This window comes from Pseudophryne corroboree, chromosome 7 (genome assembly GCF_028390025.1).
Source record: "Pseudophryne corroboree isolate aPseCor3 chromosome 7, aPseCor3.hap2, whole genome shotgun sequence".
In the NCBI taxonomy this organism is placed as follows: domain Eukaryota; kingdom Metazoa; phylum Chordata; class Amphibia; order Anura; family Myobatrachidae; genus Pseudophryne; species Pseudophryne corroboree.
This window is the reverse complement of record NC_086450.1, coordinates 18,504,638-18,524,205: the sequence shown is the minus strand read 5'-3', so window position 1 is coordinate 18,524,205 and position 19,568 is coordinate 18,504,638. Positions and strand designations below refer to the sequence as shown.

Sequence of the window (19,568 nt, the reverse complement as noted above, 5' to 3'; positions counted from 1 at the left end):
TAATCCTACCGTATAATTACAGTGATCCTGCCATATAATTCCAGTAATCCTGCTGTATAATTCCAGTAATCCTGCCATATAATTACAGTAATCCTGCCGTATGATTACTGTGGTACTGGTGTATAATTACAGTAATCCTGTCGTATAATTCCAGTGATCCTGTCGTATAATTCCAGTAATCCTGCTGTATAATTCCAGTAATCCTGCTGCATAATTACAGTAATCCTGCCGTATAATTCTAGTAATCCTGCCGTATAATTACAGTTGTACTGGCGTATAATTCCAGTAATCCTGCCGTATGATTCCAGTGATCCTGCCGTATAATTCCAGTAATCCTGCCGTATAATTACAGTGGTACTGCAGTATAATTCCAGTAATCCTGCTGTATAATTACAGTGATCCTGCCGTATAATTCCAGTAATCCTGCCGTATAATTACAGTAATCCTGCCGTATGATTACTGTGGTACTGGTGTATGATTCCAGTAATGCTGCCGTATAATTCCAGTAATTCTGTCGTATAATTCCAGTGATCCTGTCGTATAATTCCAGTAATCCTGACGTATAATTCCAGTAATCCTGCTGCATAATTACAGTAATCCTGCCGTATAATTCTAGTAATCCTGCCGTATAATTACAGTTGTACTGGCGTATAATTACAGTAATCCTGCCGTATAATTCCAGTGATCCTGCCGTATAATTCCAGTAATCCTGCCGTATAATTACAGTGGTACTGCAGTATAATTCCAGTAATCCTGCCATATAATTCCAGTAATCCTGCCGTATAATTCCAGTGATCCTGCCGTATAATTCCAGTGATCCTGCAGTATAATTCCAGTAATTCTGCCATATAATTCCAGTAATCCTGCCGTATAATGCCATATAAATCCATATAATTCTGTATAAATCCAGTACAGTAAATTATAAATATAATAATAATAATATAAACTCATATATATATATATATATATATTTATAATGCCATATAAATTCAGTGGTGCTGTCCTATGCTGTATATTATTTACTCCAAATAAATGGGTTATTAATATTTAATCCAAATAATTTTTACAGGGTTTGCCCTGTGAGGTGTAGGGGTATGCTCTCTTGTGCCACATAATGGCCCTCATTCCGAGTTGTGCGCTCGCTAGCTACGTTTAGCAGCATAGCACACGCTAGGCCTCCGCCCTCTGGGAGTGTATCTTTGCATAGCAGAATTGCTAACGAAAGATTAGCAATTCTGCTATTAAGTGTTTCCTTGCAGTTTCTGAGTAGCTCCAGACCTACTCCTAGATTGTGATCACTTCAGTCCGTTTAGTTCCTGGTTTTACGTCACAAACACGCCCTGCGTTCGGCCAGCCACTCCTGCGTTTTTACCTGGCATGCCTGCGTTTTTTAGCACACTCCCTGAAAACGGGTAGTTTCCGCCCAGAAACACCCACTTCCTGTCAATCCCACTGCGATCAGCAGAGCGATTGAAAAGCTTTGTTCGCCCGTGAGTAAAATAGCATAGTTTTGTGTAAAAATACTTAGCACGTGCGCCCTGCTGTGCATACGCATGCGCAGAACTGCCTGATTTTAGCCTATTAGCAATTCTGCTAAAAATAGCAGCGAGCGAACAACTCGGAATGAGGGCCCTTGTGTTATACAACTCCAGAAAAATAATGGAGAACAAAAATTTGGAGGATAAAATAGGGAAAGATCAAGAACCACTTCCTCCTAGTGCTGAAGCTGCTGCCACTAGTCATGACATAGACGATGAAATGCCATCAACGTCGTCTGCAATGGCCGATGCCCAATGTGATAGTAGATGGCATGTAAAATCCAAAAAGCCAAAGTTCAGTAAAAAGACCCCAAAAAAGAAATTTAAATCGTCTGAGCAGAAACGTAAACTTGTCAATATGCCATTTACGACAAAGAGTGGCAAGGAACGGCTAAGTCCCTGGCCTATGTTAATGGCTAGTGGTTCAGCTTCACATGACGATGGAAGCCCTCATCCTCCTGCTAGAAAAATGAAAAGAGTTAAGAAGGAAAAAACACAGAAAAGAACTTTGTGTTCTAAGATGTTCTAGCTGTTACCCTCTTGCGCTATACTAGATACATGATATGGCTGAAAAATTCAATAACATCAAATCCTATATTTTATAAGTATAATAAAAATGTATTCATATAAATCACAAACAATAAAACTAGACCGGTCTTATTAATGCCATAAAAGATCTTTGAATAAGAATGATAAGTATATATTATACTTTACGGAGGTAGACTTGAGCAAAATCTGTGCACAGAGGTGTATAAACTGTTTCTGTAAGAAAATAGCTCGGTCCATAAATAAAAGTTAATATATAACTGATAACAGCTGCTAATAGAACCCGTACACTAATTGAATCTCCATAGATAGTTGCTTTATATCACAGTTCCTTTATAGGTAACCATCCAGCATACCGCAATTAGCTGTGTGAACTGCTCCAAACCGGAGTCTTACGTGAGGCTTGAGCCGATGATGTCTGCAGGGGGAAATTCCGGTAAATGTCCGTGGTCTCTGGCTGCGAGAAAAACGGCACCTAGGCTGGTGCCCTCAGTGTCCTACAAAATGCAGTTGTACCCACTGTCCACTTAACCACGGACATGTGGACTAGTGGAACAGGGCAGACTAAGGACTATATGACTATGACAACCCACTGAGTAGATGTATGGCCTCCCGCAGAAACAACAGCAGCGGCACCAGTAGCAGCATCTCGCTCCTAGGCAGGCTATGCTATGTATCATCGCTTTCCATAAGAGGCACACAGCTGACAAGCTCTTACGGAAACTGAGGGACATCATCACAAAATGGCTTACCCCAATTAGACTCTCCTGGGGATTTGTGATACATTTTTAAAAAATGACAGGGGTGTGCAGGAGATGCTGTTGGTGGCCCGAAAAATTGCGGGCCACTTTCTGCGTTCAGCCACTGCATGCAGAAGACTGGAGCGCCATCAAACACGCCTGAACCTGCCCTGCCATCATCTGAAGCAAGAGGTGGTAACGAGGTGGAATTCAACACTCTATATGCTTCAGAGGATGGAGGAGCAGCAAAAGGCCATTCAAGCCTATACATCTGCCTACGATATAGGCAAAGGAGGTGGAATGCACCTGACTCAAGCAAAGTGGAGAATGATTTCCATCTTGTGCAAGGTTCTCCAACCCTTCGAACTTGCCACACGTGAAGTCAGTTCAGACACCGCCAGTTTGTGTCAGGTCATTCCCCTAATCAGGCTTTTGCAGAAGCAGCTGGAGAAATTGAAGAAGGAGCTAAGACGGAGCGATTCCGCAAACTATGTGGGACCTGTGGATGGAGCTCTTCATTGACTTTGCCAGGAATCAATGGTGGTCAATCTGTTGAAATCAGAGCACTACATTTTGGCCACCGTGCTCTATCCTATGTTTAAAGCCTACATTGTATCTCTATTTCATGCAGACACAAATCTGCAGAGGTTCAAAGACCTGCTGGTGAGAAAATTGTCAAGTCAAGTGGAACGTGACCCGTCAACAGCTCCTCATTCACTTTCTCCCGCAACTGAAGCTGCGAGGAACAGGATAAGCTTTCTGAGCCCACCCGCTGGCGGTGATGCAGGGCAGTCAGGAGCGAGTGCTTACATCTGGTCCAGACTGAAGGGCCTGCCAACAATTACTGACATGTCTATTGTCACTGCATATGATTCTGTCACCATTGAAAGAATGGTGGAGGATTATATGAGTGACCGCATCCAAGTAGGCATGTCAGACAGTCCGTACGTATACTGGCAGGAAAAAGAGGCAATTTGGAGGCCCTTGCACAAACTGGCTTTATTCTACCTAAGTTGCCCTCCCTCCAGTGTGTACTCCGAAAGAGTGTTTAGTGCAGCCGGTAACCTTGTCAGCGATCGGCGTACGAGGTTACTTCCAGAAAATGTGGAAAAGATGATGTTCATCAAAATGAATTATAAATTCCTCCAGGAAGACATTTACCAGCAATTGCCTCCAGAAAGTACACAGGGATCTGAGATGGTGGATTCCAGTAGAGACGAATTAATACTCTGTGAGGAGGGGGATGTACACAGTGAAAGGGGTGAGGAATCGGAGGATGATGAGGAGGTGGACATATTGCCTCTGTAGAGCCAGTTTGTGCATGGAGAGATTGCTTCTTTTTTGGTTGGGGCCCAAACCAACCAGTCATTTCAGTCACAGTCGTGTGGCAGACCCTGTCGCTGAAATGATTGGTTTGTTAAAGTGTACATGTCCTGTTTATACAACATAAGGGTGGGTGGGAGGGACCAAGGACAATTCCATCTTGTACCTCTTTTTCTTCTTTGCATCATGTGCTGTTTGGGGACTAGTTTTTTTAAAGTGCCATCCTGTCTGACACTGCCGTGTAAGTCCAGTCCAGTGGTGCTGTCTTGTGCTGCATCAGTCAAGTGGTGATATCTTGTGCTGCCATAAGTCCAGTGGTGGTGTCCTGTGCTGTATATTATTTTCTCCAAATAAAAATGATATAGGGGGTCATTCCGAGTTGATCGCTCGCTAGCAGTTTTTAGCAGCCGTGCAAACGCATAGTCGCCGCCCACGGGGGAGTGTATTTTTGCTTTAAGGAGTGTGAACGCCTGTGCAGCAGAGCGCCTGCAAACACATTTTGTACAAAACAAGACCAGCCCTGTAGTTACTTATCCTGTGCGATGATTGCTGCGACGAGTGACACGGTAATGGCGTCAAATACACGCCCAGCAAACGCCTGGCCACGCCTGCGTTTTTCCAAACACTCCCAGAAAACGGTCAGTTGACACCCATAGACACCCTCTTCCTGTCAATCTCCTTGCGTTCTGCTGTGTGATTGGAATTGTCGCTAGAACCAGTGCAAAACCACAAAGGACTTCGTACCCATACAACGTGCATGTGCATTGCGGTGCATACGCATGCATAGATTAGCGTTTTTTTTCACTGATCGCTACTCAGTGAACAACGGCAGCTAGCGATCAACTCGGAATGACCCCCTATATACATTACTTATATTATTATCCAAATAATTTTTACAGGTTTGCCCTGTGTGGTGTAGGGGTACGCTCTCCTGTGCTGGATATTATTATAATAGCTTCAAATAAAAGGGTTATTATTATTCAAATTAATTTTACAGGCTTTGCTGTGTGTGTGTTTGGTTTAGGGGTACGCTCTCCTGTGCCACCAATATTGTGCGTGTATTACAACTGGCCAAATTCCAGCACGTCCCATGTTGTTTGTGCCGCAAGCTTGTGTCGCTTAGTTTAGTCATACAGCTACCTCAGTGCACCTCTTTTTCTTCTTTGCATGATGTGCTGTTTGGGGCCTTTTTCTTTTATCTGCCATCCTGTCTGACACTATAGTGCTGCGCCTAGATGGGACAAGTGTTTTTGTAGCTTAGCTTAGCCATACAACTACCTAATTGCACATCTTTTACTTCTTTGCATGATGTGCTGTTTAGGGTCTAGTTTTTTTCAAGTGCCATCCTGTCTGAAACTGCAGGGCCACTCCTAGATGGGCCAGGTGTTTGTGTCGTACACTTGTGTCGATTAGCTTAGTCGTACAGGGACCTTGGTGCAACTTTTAGGTCTGAAAAAACAATATTGTGAGGTGTAAGGTGTTCAGAATAGACTGGAGATTAATGTTATTGAGGTTAATAATACCATAGGATCAAAATTACCCCAAAATTCTGTGATTTTAGCGGTTTTTATGTTTTTTCAAAAATCATCCAGATCCAAAACCTAAACACGAAAGGGGCGGTTTTGGCAAAACCAAGCCAAAACCAAAACACGAGCGGGGAATTAGAACCAAAACACGAAAGTGCCCGCCGCACATCTCTAATTTATACACACACATAAGTACACAGGTTCGATATGATTTACCGCAGCACGGGATGTCCAATGTCAGTATACTGACACTGACGTCCCGAGTGGAGGAATGTCGGCGGTAGGGAAGCAACTAAGGCCCTTACGGGCTAGCTGCACTTGCCACACTGCGGGCTGGCTGGCGAGCTTTGCCACAGGTTCTATTCTTCCTCTATAGAGGGGTAATCACCTACCTCACCTCATACCGTACACACTAGCTGCTTTGAAGCACATAAACAGATTTTTTTGTGTCAATGTAACCACATCATAGTGACCTGTGCAGCACTTGACACCATCTCTCCTTCCAGAGGCACATCCATGGTTACCTTCTATTGTAGTCTATTGTTGTATATGGCTTTAGTAAATCAGAGGATTGCACTCCTCCTATGAATCCACCAATGCCCAGCAAATATACTCCTTAGCAGGAGATGTTGCTACCACTGGGCACGTGCAGTAGCTCCTCTCCGTCCCTTATACTGCATGATGTGACCGCAGCTATAGTAAAGTCATATTATACATACCTACCAACTTTGGTGGCTGATAAAGAGGTACATTGGTGCGGCGTAGCCGCGGCCCGACTGAAAGAGGGGCTGTGGCCTCCAGTAATAGGGCGTGGCTTCACGGGAGTGCCGTGATCGCGAGCCACGCCCCCGGTTTTCCTCACTTTGGGGGCATGCCAAGCTCTCTGTGAGCTGCTGGCATGACCCCTCCCCCTTTAGCGAATAGACGCTGTGCACATGCGCACAGCGTCTATTCACCACTGATCTGCCAAGCAGAGCAGCGAGTGCAGTAGACTCCCAACTGCCACCCATCCCCCCACCACCACCACCGTGTGACTGTATTGTGAATGTGGTGATGATTTGAGCTGCCGGCCTGGTCGGGGAAGGGAGGGGGATCCCCATCTGCATTTGCCTGTTCTGGAATATATTTTTAGGAGTGAAAACATAGGGATCACTTAGGGAAACTGGTGCATAGTGAGAGCGAATGAAACCCGTGGCAATCGCGCTCATGTCACTTTCCTGCACCGCTCAGGAAATGAAAGCAAGCATTTGATTCGCTGTCATGTAAAACAGCAACATTTTACAGTGTACCACTATCTTATATAATAAAAGGCTAACGCTGCTCCTCATCTCTATGGGGGGGAATTCAAGGGTTTTTTTTGCACACCAGGGGCCACTAGATGGTGCCCAACAGAGCAATTCAAGTGTTTCTCCATTCGGGTGCCCACAGCTGCTGCTGCTTACCTTACTGTTATGTTGTTCCATCATTATGATGGGCTGGTAACTAATACTATAATACGTTTCCATATAGCACGATGTATAGCACGATGTATAGCATGATGTATAGCACGATGTATAGCATGATGTATAGCACGATGTATAGCACGATGTATAGCATGATGTATAGCACGATGTATAGCATGATGTATAGCACGCTGTATAGCACGATGTATAGCATGATGTATAGCACGATGTATAGCACGATGTATAACACGATGTATAGCATGATGTATAGCATGATGTATAGCATGATGTATAGCACGATGTATAGCACGATGTATAGCATGATGTATAGCATGATGTATAGCACGATGTATAGCACGATGTATAGCACGATGTATAGCATGATGTATAGCACGATGTATAGCATGATGTATAGCACGATGTATAGCATGATGTATAGCATGATGTATAGCACGATGTATAGCACGATGTATAACACGATGTATAGCACGATGTATAGCACGATGTATAACATGATGTATAACACGATGTATAGCATGATGTATAGCACGATGTATAGCATGATGTATAGCACGATGTATAGCATGATGTATAGCACGATGTATAGCACGATGTATAGCACGATGTATAACACGATGTATAGCATGATGTATAGCATGATGTATAGCATGATGTATAGCACGATGTATAGCACGATGTATAACATGATGTATAACACGATGTATAGCATGATGTATAGCACGATGTATAGCATGATGTATAGCATGATGTATAGCATGATGTATAGCACGATGTATAGCACGATGTATAGCACGATGTATAGCACGATGTATAACATGATGTATAACACGATGTATAGCATGATGTATAGCATGATGTATAGCACGATGTATAGCACGATGTATAGCACGATGTATAGCACGAGGTATAGCACGATGTATAGCATGATGTATAGCATGATGTATAGCACGATGTATAGCACGATGTATAACATGATGTATAGCACGATGTATAGCACGATGTATAGCACGATGTATAGCATGATGTATAGCATGATGTATAGCACGATGTATAGCACGAGGTATAGCATGATGTATAGCACGATGTATAGCACGATGTATAGCACGAGGTATAGCATGATGTATAGCATGATGTACAGCATGATGTATAGCATGATGTATAGCACGATGTATAGCACGATGTATAGCACGATGTATAGCACGATGTATAGCACGATGTATAGCATGATGTATAGCATGATGTATAGCACGATGTATAGCTGTTAGGGTCTTCTGCCCTGTGCTGCCACGTCGTCATGGCAACTGGGAGACAAGTGCTAGCAGAGTAACCTGAGCGCAGCTGATACTCCGGTTCGGGTCTTTTGCTGTGCTGTGCAGTGGTTACAGGCTCTGTGCACGGCAGGGGATCCGGTGCTGGTTTTTGTGCTCACAGTTTGTGAGGTCTGAGTGGGGCGTGGACAGCACCAGCTATATAAGGCCTCTTCTCAGGTTAAGCAGATGCTGCTGAATCTTTGTTGGTTAGTCAGTTCCTAAAAGTTAGCCAGTACTGTGTAGCTTTGTATTTGTTGTTGCTTACTGCAAATAGGCCTGGGGATTTGGTACTACACTCTGCCAATCCAGACCTAGCAGTAAGACTGGAGTCAGTCGTTTAACCTGCTGGGGTTCTTTTGCTACTCTGTGAACTTAGCAAGTTTGCGGCTGTATTCTCAGAATTGCCTGCCTAAATCCTGTCTCACTGTGCAAGGTGTTCAGGGGTCAGTTTAGTGGCAGTAAGCTGAACCTGTGCACTGCAAGGGAGGATTAGGATTGTGGAGACTCTCCTTGTGTCTATCATTCCATCTGTGACCAAGGAGTTTACTGCCACACCCGTTGGTAACCCTTTAGGGTTTTGCTGTTGCCCTTAGCAACATCATTTCGGGTTCTCTACGTATTAAAACACAACATCTTGCTTTTTCCATCTGAGCATTACTAATACTAGGGAGACACCCAGTTTCTTAGCCTCTGGGCTTCTCTGTTCACTTTGTGTTTATTTTGTTACCCTATCACCTTCTGTGTACGTAATGTCATATTCCCCAGTCTGTCTGTGAGTTCATTTGTTTTGCATCCCTATCCGTTCAGACACCAGTACATTCCTGCAGGCACTGGTGTGCATAACAGTTCAAACACCAGTACATTCCTGCAGGCACTGGTGTGCATAACAGTTCAGACACCAGTACATTCCTGCAGGCACTGGTGTGCATAACATATTCAGCAGCCTAATACTCCTGTTGAAATTTTGTGGGAATATGGAGCATACCCCTCAAAATACGTTGCAACAGGTGGTCGATCAGGTGCAGGTCCTGACTCGACAATTTAATGATTTGTCCATTAAAATGCACACCTCCCAGGCCGCTGGCGGAGCTCCCGCAGCAGCAGCACCTTCAGGGGTTAAGGAGCCGAAAGTAAATCTCCCGGATCGTTTTTCTGGAGATCGCTCGCAGTTCTTTTGTTTCAAGGAGAGCTGCAAGCTATACTTCCGGCTTAGGCCTCAGTCTTCTGGGTCGGATATTCAGCGGGTGGGCATAGTGATTTCCTTGCTACAAGGAGACCCACAGGTCTGGGCATATGGGTTGCAGCCTGACTGTCCGTCGCTTAAAAGTGTTGATGCTTTTTTTACGGCACTGGGCATGCTGTATGATGACCCTGACAAGACGGCCTCAGCCGAGGCTCAGATTTCGATCCTTAAGCAAGGGCGAAGGCCAGTTGAGGTTTACTGTACGGAGTTTCGGAGGTTGGCCCATGATACCCAGTGGAATGACCCAGCCCTGAGACACCAGTACCGAAGAGGTCTTTCTAACCAGATAAAAGACCAACTGGTTCAATATCCCTTGCCTGATAGCTTGGATCAGCTCATGCAGTTATCCATCCGGGTGGATAGACGGCTGAGAGAGCGTAGGCTTGAAAGGGAGACCGAGGTTTCCTTCTTTCCCAAGGGAACCTCAGACTCTGAGGAATTTTCCGAGGAGCCTATGCAGATTGGGGCTACCCGCCTCTCCTCGCGTGAGAAGACGCGGAGGAGACAGCAGGGGTTGTGTTTGTACTGTGGGAATAAAGGTCATGTGGTAGTATCATGCCCAGAAAAGCCGGAAAACTTCAGGGCCTGAGGGTGATGGGAAATATCCTGTCAGGCCAGAAGTCAGAATTTCCCAAGAAGACTTTTATCATTCCGGTGACCTTGAAGATCCTCGGTCAAACTGTCAAGACTGAGGCCTTTGTGGACAGTGGGGCAGACGGGGTTTTTATGGACCGCCAATTCGCCCTGAAACACTCTGTTCCCTTAGTACCCTTGGCATCGGAAATTGAGATTTGTGGGTTAAACGGGGAACCATTATCCCAAGGTAAAATTACCTCTTGCACTAGCCAGATTTCTTTGTTTATTGGAGCCACACACTCTGAAAAATTGTCCTTTTATGTGACTGTCTGTACTTTTGCCCCATTGGTGTTGGGGTTACCCTGGTTAAGGGCCCACAATCCTCAATTTGACTGGGTCTCTGGGGAGATTCTTAGTTGGGGTACTGATTGTTTCAGGAGTTGCTTGAGCCTTCCAGTCAGGCTCTCGCAGCTAAGTTTGCCAGGATTGCCAGGGTGTTATGCAGATTTTGCGGACGTGTTCTACAAAAAAGTTGCAGAGGTACTACCTCCCCATCGCCCCTATGACTGTGCCATTGATTTGTTGCCAAATGCTAAGCTTCCCAAGAGCAGGTTGTACTCCCTGTCACGTCCTGAGACTCAGGCTATGGCAGAGTACATTCAGGAGAACTTGGCTAAGGGATTTATCAGACCTTCACAGTCTCCAGTTGGGTCGGGGTTCTTCTTCATGGGTAAAAAGGACGGTTCGTTGCGACCCTGCATCGACTTCAGGGAATTGAACCGTATCACGATTAAAAACTCATACCCACTGCCTCTCATTTCGGTCTTGTTTGACCAGCTTCGTACTGCCACCATTTTTTCTAAGATTGACCTACGCGGTGCGTACAATCTAATCCGAATAAGAGAGGGGGATGAATGGAAGACTGCCTTTAATACCCACTCAGGGCATTATGAATATTTGTTGATGCCTTTGGGGCTCTGTAATGCCCCGGCAGTCTTCCAGGATTTCATGAATGATGTACTCAGGGAATATTTGGATAGATTCTTAGTTGTATACTTAGATGACATCCTAATCTTCTCCCATTCCCTGGAGGAACATCGGAAGCATGTACGCTTAGTCCTCCAGAAACTCAGAGACCACCGGCTTGGGGCGAAGCTGGAGAAGTGCGAATTTGAAGTTCAGCAAATCGCATTTCTAGGATATATTATCTCCCCAGAAGGTTTCCAAATGGAGGGTTCCAAGGTACAGGCAGTCCTGGATTGGGTGCAGCCCACTAGTTTGAAGGCGCTTCAGCGTTTCCTGGGCTTTGCAAATTTTTATAGACGATTTATCGCTGGATTTTCGTCTATAGTGGCGCCCTTGGTGGCACTCACTAAGAAAGGGGCGGATGTTGCTCACTGGTCTTGTGAGGCTAAAGCGGCTTTTGCCCGTCTCAAAAGGGCATTTGTATCGGCCAAGGTGCTGCGACACCCAGATCCAGAGCGTCCTTTTGTGGTGGAGGTGGATGCCTCTGAGATGGGTATTGGGGCAGTGCTCTCTCAGATGGGAGTGTCTGATAATCGCCTTCATCCCTGTGCTTACTTTTCCCGTAAATTTTCGCCTGCCGAGATGAATTATGACGTGGGTAACCGGGAATTGTTGGCTCTTAAGGATGCACTCGAGGAGTGGAGACACTGGCTTGAGGGGGCTAAGTTTGTGGTCTCAATTCTCACCGACCATAAGAATCTGGCATATTTAGAGTCAGTGAAGCGTCTCAATGCCAGGCAGGCACGATGGGCTTTGTTTTTTGCTCGCTTTAATTTTTTGATAACATATCGCCCTGGGTCAAAAAACATCAAGGCTGATGCGCTCTCGCGGAGTTTTGCTCCAATCCAGGAGACCACCGAGGAGCCGTTGCCCATTGTGTCCCCATCATGTATTAAAGTGGGCATTACCCAGGACCTCTTATCATTAGTCCTTAGAGCACAGGAGCAGGCTCCTCCAGACCTTCCGGTAGGTCTTTTGTTTGTGCCTCCTAGGTTAAGACAGCGAGTGTTCCTGGAATTCCATGCCAAGAAGTCGGCAGGTCACCCGGGTATTGCCAGAACTCGGGAGTTGCTATCTAGGGCGGTGTGGTGGCCCTCGGTGGCTAAGGATGTGGATCAGTGGGTTCGGGCATGTGACATCTGTGCCCGAAATAAGACTCCTAGAGGGGTTCCTGTTGGCCCATTACATCCACTCTCTATCCCATCTAAGCCATGGACCCACATTTCAATGGATTTTGTGGTGGACTTGCCCAAATCCTCGGGGATGACAGCCATCTGGGTTGTCGTTGACAGGTTTTCGAAGATGGCGCACTTCGTTCCACTGGTTGGGCTGCCATCGGCCAGACGCCTGTCTGAATTATTTATGCTGCATGTTGTGCGTCTCCACGGGTTGCCACTTGATGTGGTCTCTGACCGCAGATCCCAGTTTGTGGCCAAATTCTGGAGGGCATTTTGTTCCGATCTCCAGATTTCTGTCAGCTTGTCGTCAGGCTACCATCCGCAGTCTAATGGGCAGACTGAAAGGGTGAACCAGTCCTTGGAGCAGTTCCTCAGGTGTTATGTCTCCAAGTGTCAGACTGACTGGGTTGCTCATCTGTCCATGGCGGAGTTGCCTATAACAACGCGGCTCACTCTGCTACAGGGATCTCTCCCTTCCTTTGTGTGTATGGGCATCATCCTAAGGCCAATTCTTTTGACCCACTGGACTACACGCCTGGTGGTTCCTCTGTGGTTTCGGTCCTTAGAGGTATTTGGAGGAAAGTGAAGAAAGCCCTTGTGTCTGTGTCATTAGTGACCAAAAGGGTTTTTGATAAGCGGAAAAGACCCTGCAGCTTCAAATTAGGAGACTTCGTCTGGTTGTCTACAAAGAATTTGAAGTTGAGACAGCCATCTCATAAGTTAGGCCCCCGGTTCATCGGCCCTTATAAGATCACCAGGGTTATCAATCCGGTGGCATTTCAGTTAGATCTGCCCCGTTCTTTGGGTATCAATAAAACATTTCATTGTTCCCTTTTAAAACGGGCGATTAGTAATCCTTCTTCCAGTGGAAGACCTTCTCCTCTTCTGATACGTGGCCAGAGGGAGTTTGTTATTGAAAGGATTCTTGACTCCAAGATGGTTCGGGGTCGGCTGTCATTTTTGGTGCACTGGAAGGGGTATGGCCCGGAGGAGCGGTCGTGGGTGCGCAGTTGTGATCTTCATGCCCCCAGACTGATACGCTCTTTCTTCTCTCAGTTCCCCGATAAACCCGGTGGTAGGGGTTCTTTGACCCCTCGTCAGAGGGGGGGTACTGTTAGGGTCTCCTGCCCTGTGCTGCCACGTCGTCATGGCAACCGGGAGACAAGTGCTAGCAGAGTAACCTGAGCGCAGCTGATACTCCGGTTCGGGTCTTTTGCTGTGCAGTGGTTACAGGCTCTGTGCACGGCAGGGGATCCGGTGCTGGTTTTTGTGCTCACAGTCTGTGAGGTCTGAGTGGGGCGTGGACAGCACCAGCTATATAAGGCCTCTTCTCAGGTTAAGCAGATGCTGCTGAATCTTTGTTGGTTAGTCAGTTCCTAAAAGTTAGCCAGTACTGTGTAGCTTTGTATTTGTTGTTGCTTACTGCAAATAGGCCTGGGGATTTGGTATTACACTCTGCCAATCCAGACCTAGCAGTAAGACTGGAGTCAGTCGTTTAACTTGCTGGGGTTCTTTTGCTACTCTGTGAACTTAGCAAGTTTGCGGCTATATTCTCAGACTTGCCTGCCTAAATCCTTTCTCACTGTGCAAGGTGTTCAGGTGTCAGTTTAGTGGCAGTAAGCTGAACCTGTGCACTGCAAGTGAGGATTAGAATTGTGGAGACTCTCCTTGTGTCTATCATTCCATCTCTGACCAAGGAGTTTACTGCCACACCCGTTGGTAACCCTTTAGGGTTTTGCTGTTGCCCTTAGCAACAGCATTTCGGGTTCTCTACGTATTAAAACACAACATCTTGCTTTTTCCATCTGAGCATTACTAATACTAGGGAGACACCCAGTTTCTAAGCCTCTGGGCTTCTCTGTTCACTTTGTGTTTATTTTGTTACCCTATCACCTTCTGTGTACGTAATGTCATATTCCCCAGTCTGTCTGTGAGTTCATTTGTTTTGCATCCCTATCCGTTCAGACACCAGTACATTCCTGCAGGCACTGGTGTGCATAACAGTTCAAACACCAGTACATTCCTGCAGGCACTGGTGTGCATAACAGTTCAGACACCAGTACATTCCTGCAGGCACTGGTGTGCATAACAATAGCACAATGTATAGCATGATGTATAGCATGATGTATAGCACGATGTATAGCACGATGTATAGCATGATGTATAGCACGATGTATAGCACGATGTATAGCACGATGTATAGCACGATGTATAGCATGATGTATAGCACGATGTATAGCATGATGTATAGCATGATGTATAGCATGATGTATAGCACGATGTATAGCACGATGTATAGCACGATGTATAGCACGATGTATAGCATGATGTATAGCACGATGTATAGCACAATGTATTTACAATAATGTTTCCCTATTGGTAATACTGTGCATGACGTTATTTTACATTGCAGCTGGATCTATGGGAGCCAAGCGATGTAGAGGACGTCACCCCGGGCAGGGAGGTGCATGTACAGGTGCCTTCTTACCTTTTGCCGAAATTGAAACAAAACTTTCTTCAAAAAGATATTCTAGTAAAGTAAGTCTATGGAGCAGCATGTGCTGCTGCCCAATACGGTAGATGATGCAACAGTTTACCATACAGAAACCATCTAACACTGTACTGAGCACTGAGCTTACAGGGTCTGACTAATCTCTTGTCACTGTGTGACCTTGTGGATGCTTTAGTGCAGGTTTTCTGTTACATACTGTATTGCTGTATTGTCCTCTCTTTGGATCTGATCTGTTATACAGAGTGTATGCGGAAAGGGGCTTTTGCAGTTGGGCTACAGAGCTGCAGCATCAGCAAGTTCCTAAGTGGGCTTGGCTGTACCTGTAATTTATGTGGTGCATTCATAGTGTTCGCCCCCCTAAATCTGCCACTGCTTGTGAGTCCGGAGTCTCATTACACCCACTACAGCAGAGTATAGTGCAGCTTTCAGCAGCATGCCCCTATACACAGTCATAGAACAGCCACTTGTGAGTCTGTAGTCTCATTACAGCCACTACAGCAGAGTACAGAACAACTTCCAGCAGTGTGCACCATATACACAGTCACAGCACAGCCACTTGTGAGTACAGAGTTTCATTACAGCTACAGCAGAGTATAGTGCAACTTGCAGCAGCGTGCCCCCTATACTGTACACAGTCACAGCACGGCACTTTTAAGTACAGAGTCTCATTACAGCCACTATAGCAGAGTACAGCACAGCTTACAGCAGCGTGCCCCCTATACATAGTCACAGCACAGCCACTTGTGTGTCCGGAGTCTCATTACACCCACTGCAGCAGAGTATATTGCAGCTTTCAGCAGCATGCCCCTATACACAGTCACAGCACAGCCACTTGTGAGTCTAGAGTCTCATTATAGCCACTACAGCAGAGTACAGAACAGCTTTCAGCAGCGTGCCCCCTATACACAGTCCCAGCACAGCCACTTGTGAGCCCAGAGTCTCATTACAGCCACTACCACAGAGTACAGCACAGCATACAGCAGCGTGCCCCCTATACAAAGTCACAGCACAGCCACTTGTGAGTTTGGAGTCTCATTACATTCACTACAGTGCAGCTTTCAGCAGCGTGCATTAGTGTGAAATGGTGCCGCTGTTCGGAGTGGTCCAGATTCAAAGGAATCCGGACTGCTCGTCTCTAATAATAACACTAATTACATGTAGGATACAGTAGATATTATATGATACCGGATTTATTTTCATCATGTTTTATTTTTTTATGCTCATTTCTAGGGTGATGATAAATGATGTACAGAAACTGATAGATGAAAACCCTGTCGATGATGGAAGAAGCCGACAGAAATCGTTGTCTTCCTTTGATTACACAAAGTACCACTCAATGGATGAGGTGAGGAATGAATGAACCAGAATCATAAACTTCTTGTTAAATGAGGGTCACCAGATACATGGATTGTAAGAGCTTCTGCACAGTTGTGTCTCATGCATTGATAAGGCAAACAACATCAAAGGGGTTAGGTATGGAATCCCGGCGGCTGGGATCCAAACGCCAGGTTCCTGGCCACCAGAATGCCAGCAGCAGGGCGAGCGTTATAAAGCCCCTTGCGGGCTCGCTGTACTCACCACGCTGCCGGCTCGGTGGCTCGCTGTGAGAGCCACATATTCTATTCCCACTTTATGGGTGTCGTGGACACCCATGAGTGGGAATAGCCCTGGTGCAGCAGTCAGCATGCTCAGCGGTCGGGATCACGGCGTCGGGGGAGATCCGGTGGTGTCGGTATTCTTGTTTGTGTGCGACTGCAAAGCAAAAAAGATGCAGCGGGGCAGATGTACAAAGCCCTAGAGAGCAATATAGTGGAGAGCGATAAACTACCAACCAATCAGCTCCTAGCTGTCATTTTTTGAACACAGTCTGTAACATGGTAGTAATGAGCTGGATGGCTGGTACTTTGGGGTCTCTTTACTAAGCCTTGGATGGAGATGAAGTGGACGGAGATAAAGTACCAGCCAATCAGCTCCTAACTGTCATGTCACAGGCTGTGTTTGAAAAATGACAGGAGCTGTTTGGCTGATACTTTATCACCATCCACTTATTTTTCTCTGCCTTATCTCTCTGCAAGGCTTAGTACATCTCCCCCACAATGTGGTGCTAAAAAGATGCTAAATTGCTAAAGTCTGAGACTAGCTCTCTGTGACGCGGGAACTAAGGGCCTAATTCAGAGTTGATCGCAGGAGCAAATTTGTTAGCAGTTGGGCAAAACCATGGGGGTCATTCCAAGTTGATCGCTCGCTGACGATTTTCGCAGCGCATCGATCAGGTAAATAAAACGGCAAAACTGCTTATGCACCGCAATGCACAGACATGTCGTACGGGTACAAAGAGGATCGGTGATGGGTGATGGATTTAGTGAAGATTCCATTCACACAGCCGAACGCAAGGTGATTGACAGAAAGAGGGCGTTTATGGGTGTCAACTGACCGTTTTCTGGGAGTGTTTGGAAAAAACGCAGGCGTGTCCAGGCGTTTACAGGGCAGGTGTCTGACGTCAATTCCGGCACCAAAAAGACTGAAGTGATCACAAGGGCTGAGTAAGTCCAGAGCTACTCTGAAACTGCACAAAATGTTTTTGATGCACACACGTTTGCACCCTTTCAAGTAAAACTACACTCCCCAGAGGGCGGCTACTATGCATTTGCATGGCTGCTAAAAGTACTTAGCGAGCGATCAACTCGGAATGACCCCCCATGGGGGTCATTCCGAGTTGTTAGCTTGTTATTTTTTTCTCGCAATGGAGCGATTAGTCGCTAATGCGCATGCGAAATGTCCGCAGTGCGACTGCGCCAAGTAAATTTGCTATGCAGTTAGGTATTTTACTCACGGCATTAGAAGGTTTTTTTCTTCGTTCTGGTGATCGTAATATGATTGACAGGAAGTGGGTGTTACTGGGCGGAAACTGGACGTTTTATGGGTGTGTGCGAAAAAACGCTACCGTTTCGGGGGAAAACACGGGAGTGGCCGGAGAAACGGGGGAGTGTCTGGGCGAACGCTGGGTGTGTTTGTGATGTCAAACCAGGAACGACAAGCACTGAACTGATCGCAGATGCCGAGTAAGTGTGGAGCTACTCAGAAACTGCTAAGAAGTGTCTATTCGCAATTTTGCTAATCTTTCGTTCGCAATTTTAATAAGCTAAGATTCACTCCCAGTAGGCGGCGGCTTAGCGTGTGCAAAGCTGCTAAAAGCAGCTTGCGAGCGAACAACTCAGAATGAGGGCCCATGTGCAGTGCAGGGGAGGCAGATATAACATGTGCAGAGAGAGATAGATTTGGGTGGGTTATTTTGTTTCTGTGCAGGGTAAATACTGGCTGCTTTATTTCTACACTGCAATTTAGATTTCAGTTTGAACACACCCCACCCAAATCTAACTCTCTCTGCACATGTTATATCTGCCTCCCCTGCAGTGCACATGGTTTTGCCCAACTGCTAACAAATTTGCTGCTGCGATCAGGTCTGATTTAGGCCCTAAGTCACTTCATGCAGCATGCAACCATATTGCGCAAAATCACTATATCAATAAGGACACGTTTGTAGACATAGGGGGTGATTCCGAGTTGTTCGCTCGTTGCCGATTTTCGCAACGGAGTGATTAATGTGAAAATGCGCATGCGCATGGTACGCAGTGCGCATGTGCAAAGTATTTTAGCACAAAACTTAGTAGATTTACTCACGGCAGAACAAAGCTTTTCCATCGTTCTGCTGATCGTAGTGTGATTGACAGGAAGTGGGTGTTTCTGGGCGGAAACTGGCCATTTTATGGGAGTGTGCGGAATAAATGCAGGCGTGCTAGTTGAAAACGCAGGAGTGGCTGTAGAAACGGGGAAGTGGCTGAGCGAACGCTGAGTGTGTTTGCGACGTCAAACCAGGAACGAAAAGGACTGAGCTGGTCGCAATGGTGGAGTTAGTCTGGAGCTACTCAGAAACTGCGGGGTAATCGTTACGAGAAAATTAGCAAATCTTTCGTTCGCAATTCTGCTAAGCTAAGATACACTCCCAGTAGGCGGCGGCTTAGCGTGTGCAATGCTGCTAAAAGCAGCTAGCGAGTGAACAACGCGGAATCACCCCCATTGAGCGAGAACTCCAGCACAGGTCACGTCCATAGAAAGTGTAACACGCCATACAATTGTACATACAAGGCAGCACCGCCTGTGTAATATTACTGTATTACCTTATGACAATTATTACTAGAGGCATAACTAGGGTTGATGGTTCCCAGAGCAAATAAAAAAATGCCCCACACACATATAGTACCCAGAACACCCCTCTGGGAAGCACACACCAGACACAGAGCAAGTGTCAGTCCGGTCAAAGGCCCTGACATATAGAGCAAGGAGCCTCCAGTTGGAGCAAAGAGATGCATGGGACAGAGAGAGAGTGAGAGAGAAACACACATGGGGCAGAGAGAGAGAGAGAGAGTTCTGGGGCAGAAAGAGAGATCAGGGCAGAGAGAGAGAGAAACCTGGGGCAGAGAGAAAGAAGCAGGGCAGATAAAGGGAGAGACCTGGAGCAGAGAGAGAGAGAGAGAGAGAAGTGGTGCAGAGTGAGACATGGGATAGAGAGAGAAGTTGGGCAGATAG

The 19,568-nt window shown here is 46.1% G+C and overlaps 1 protein-coding gene across 1 annotated transcript in view; it reads left to right on the top strand.

Moving 5' to 3' along the window:
• Positions 1–19,568, top strand: part of LOC134943270 (carboxypeptidase O-like) — a 107,134-nt gene that overhangs the window by 26,868 nt on the left and 60,698 nt on the right. The window contains exons 2-3 of the mRNA XM_063932210.1: positions 14,883–15,007; positions 16,212–16,326. Coding sequence (XP_063788280.1) covers positions 16,216–16,326 — 111 coding nt within the window. The 5' untranslated portion in view covers positions 14,883–15,007; positions 16,212–16,215. The remainder of the gene's footprint in view (positions 1–14,882; positions 15,008–16,211; positions 16,327–19,568) is intronic.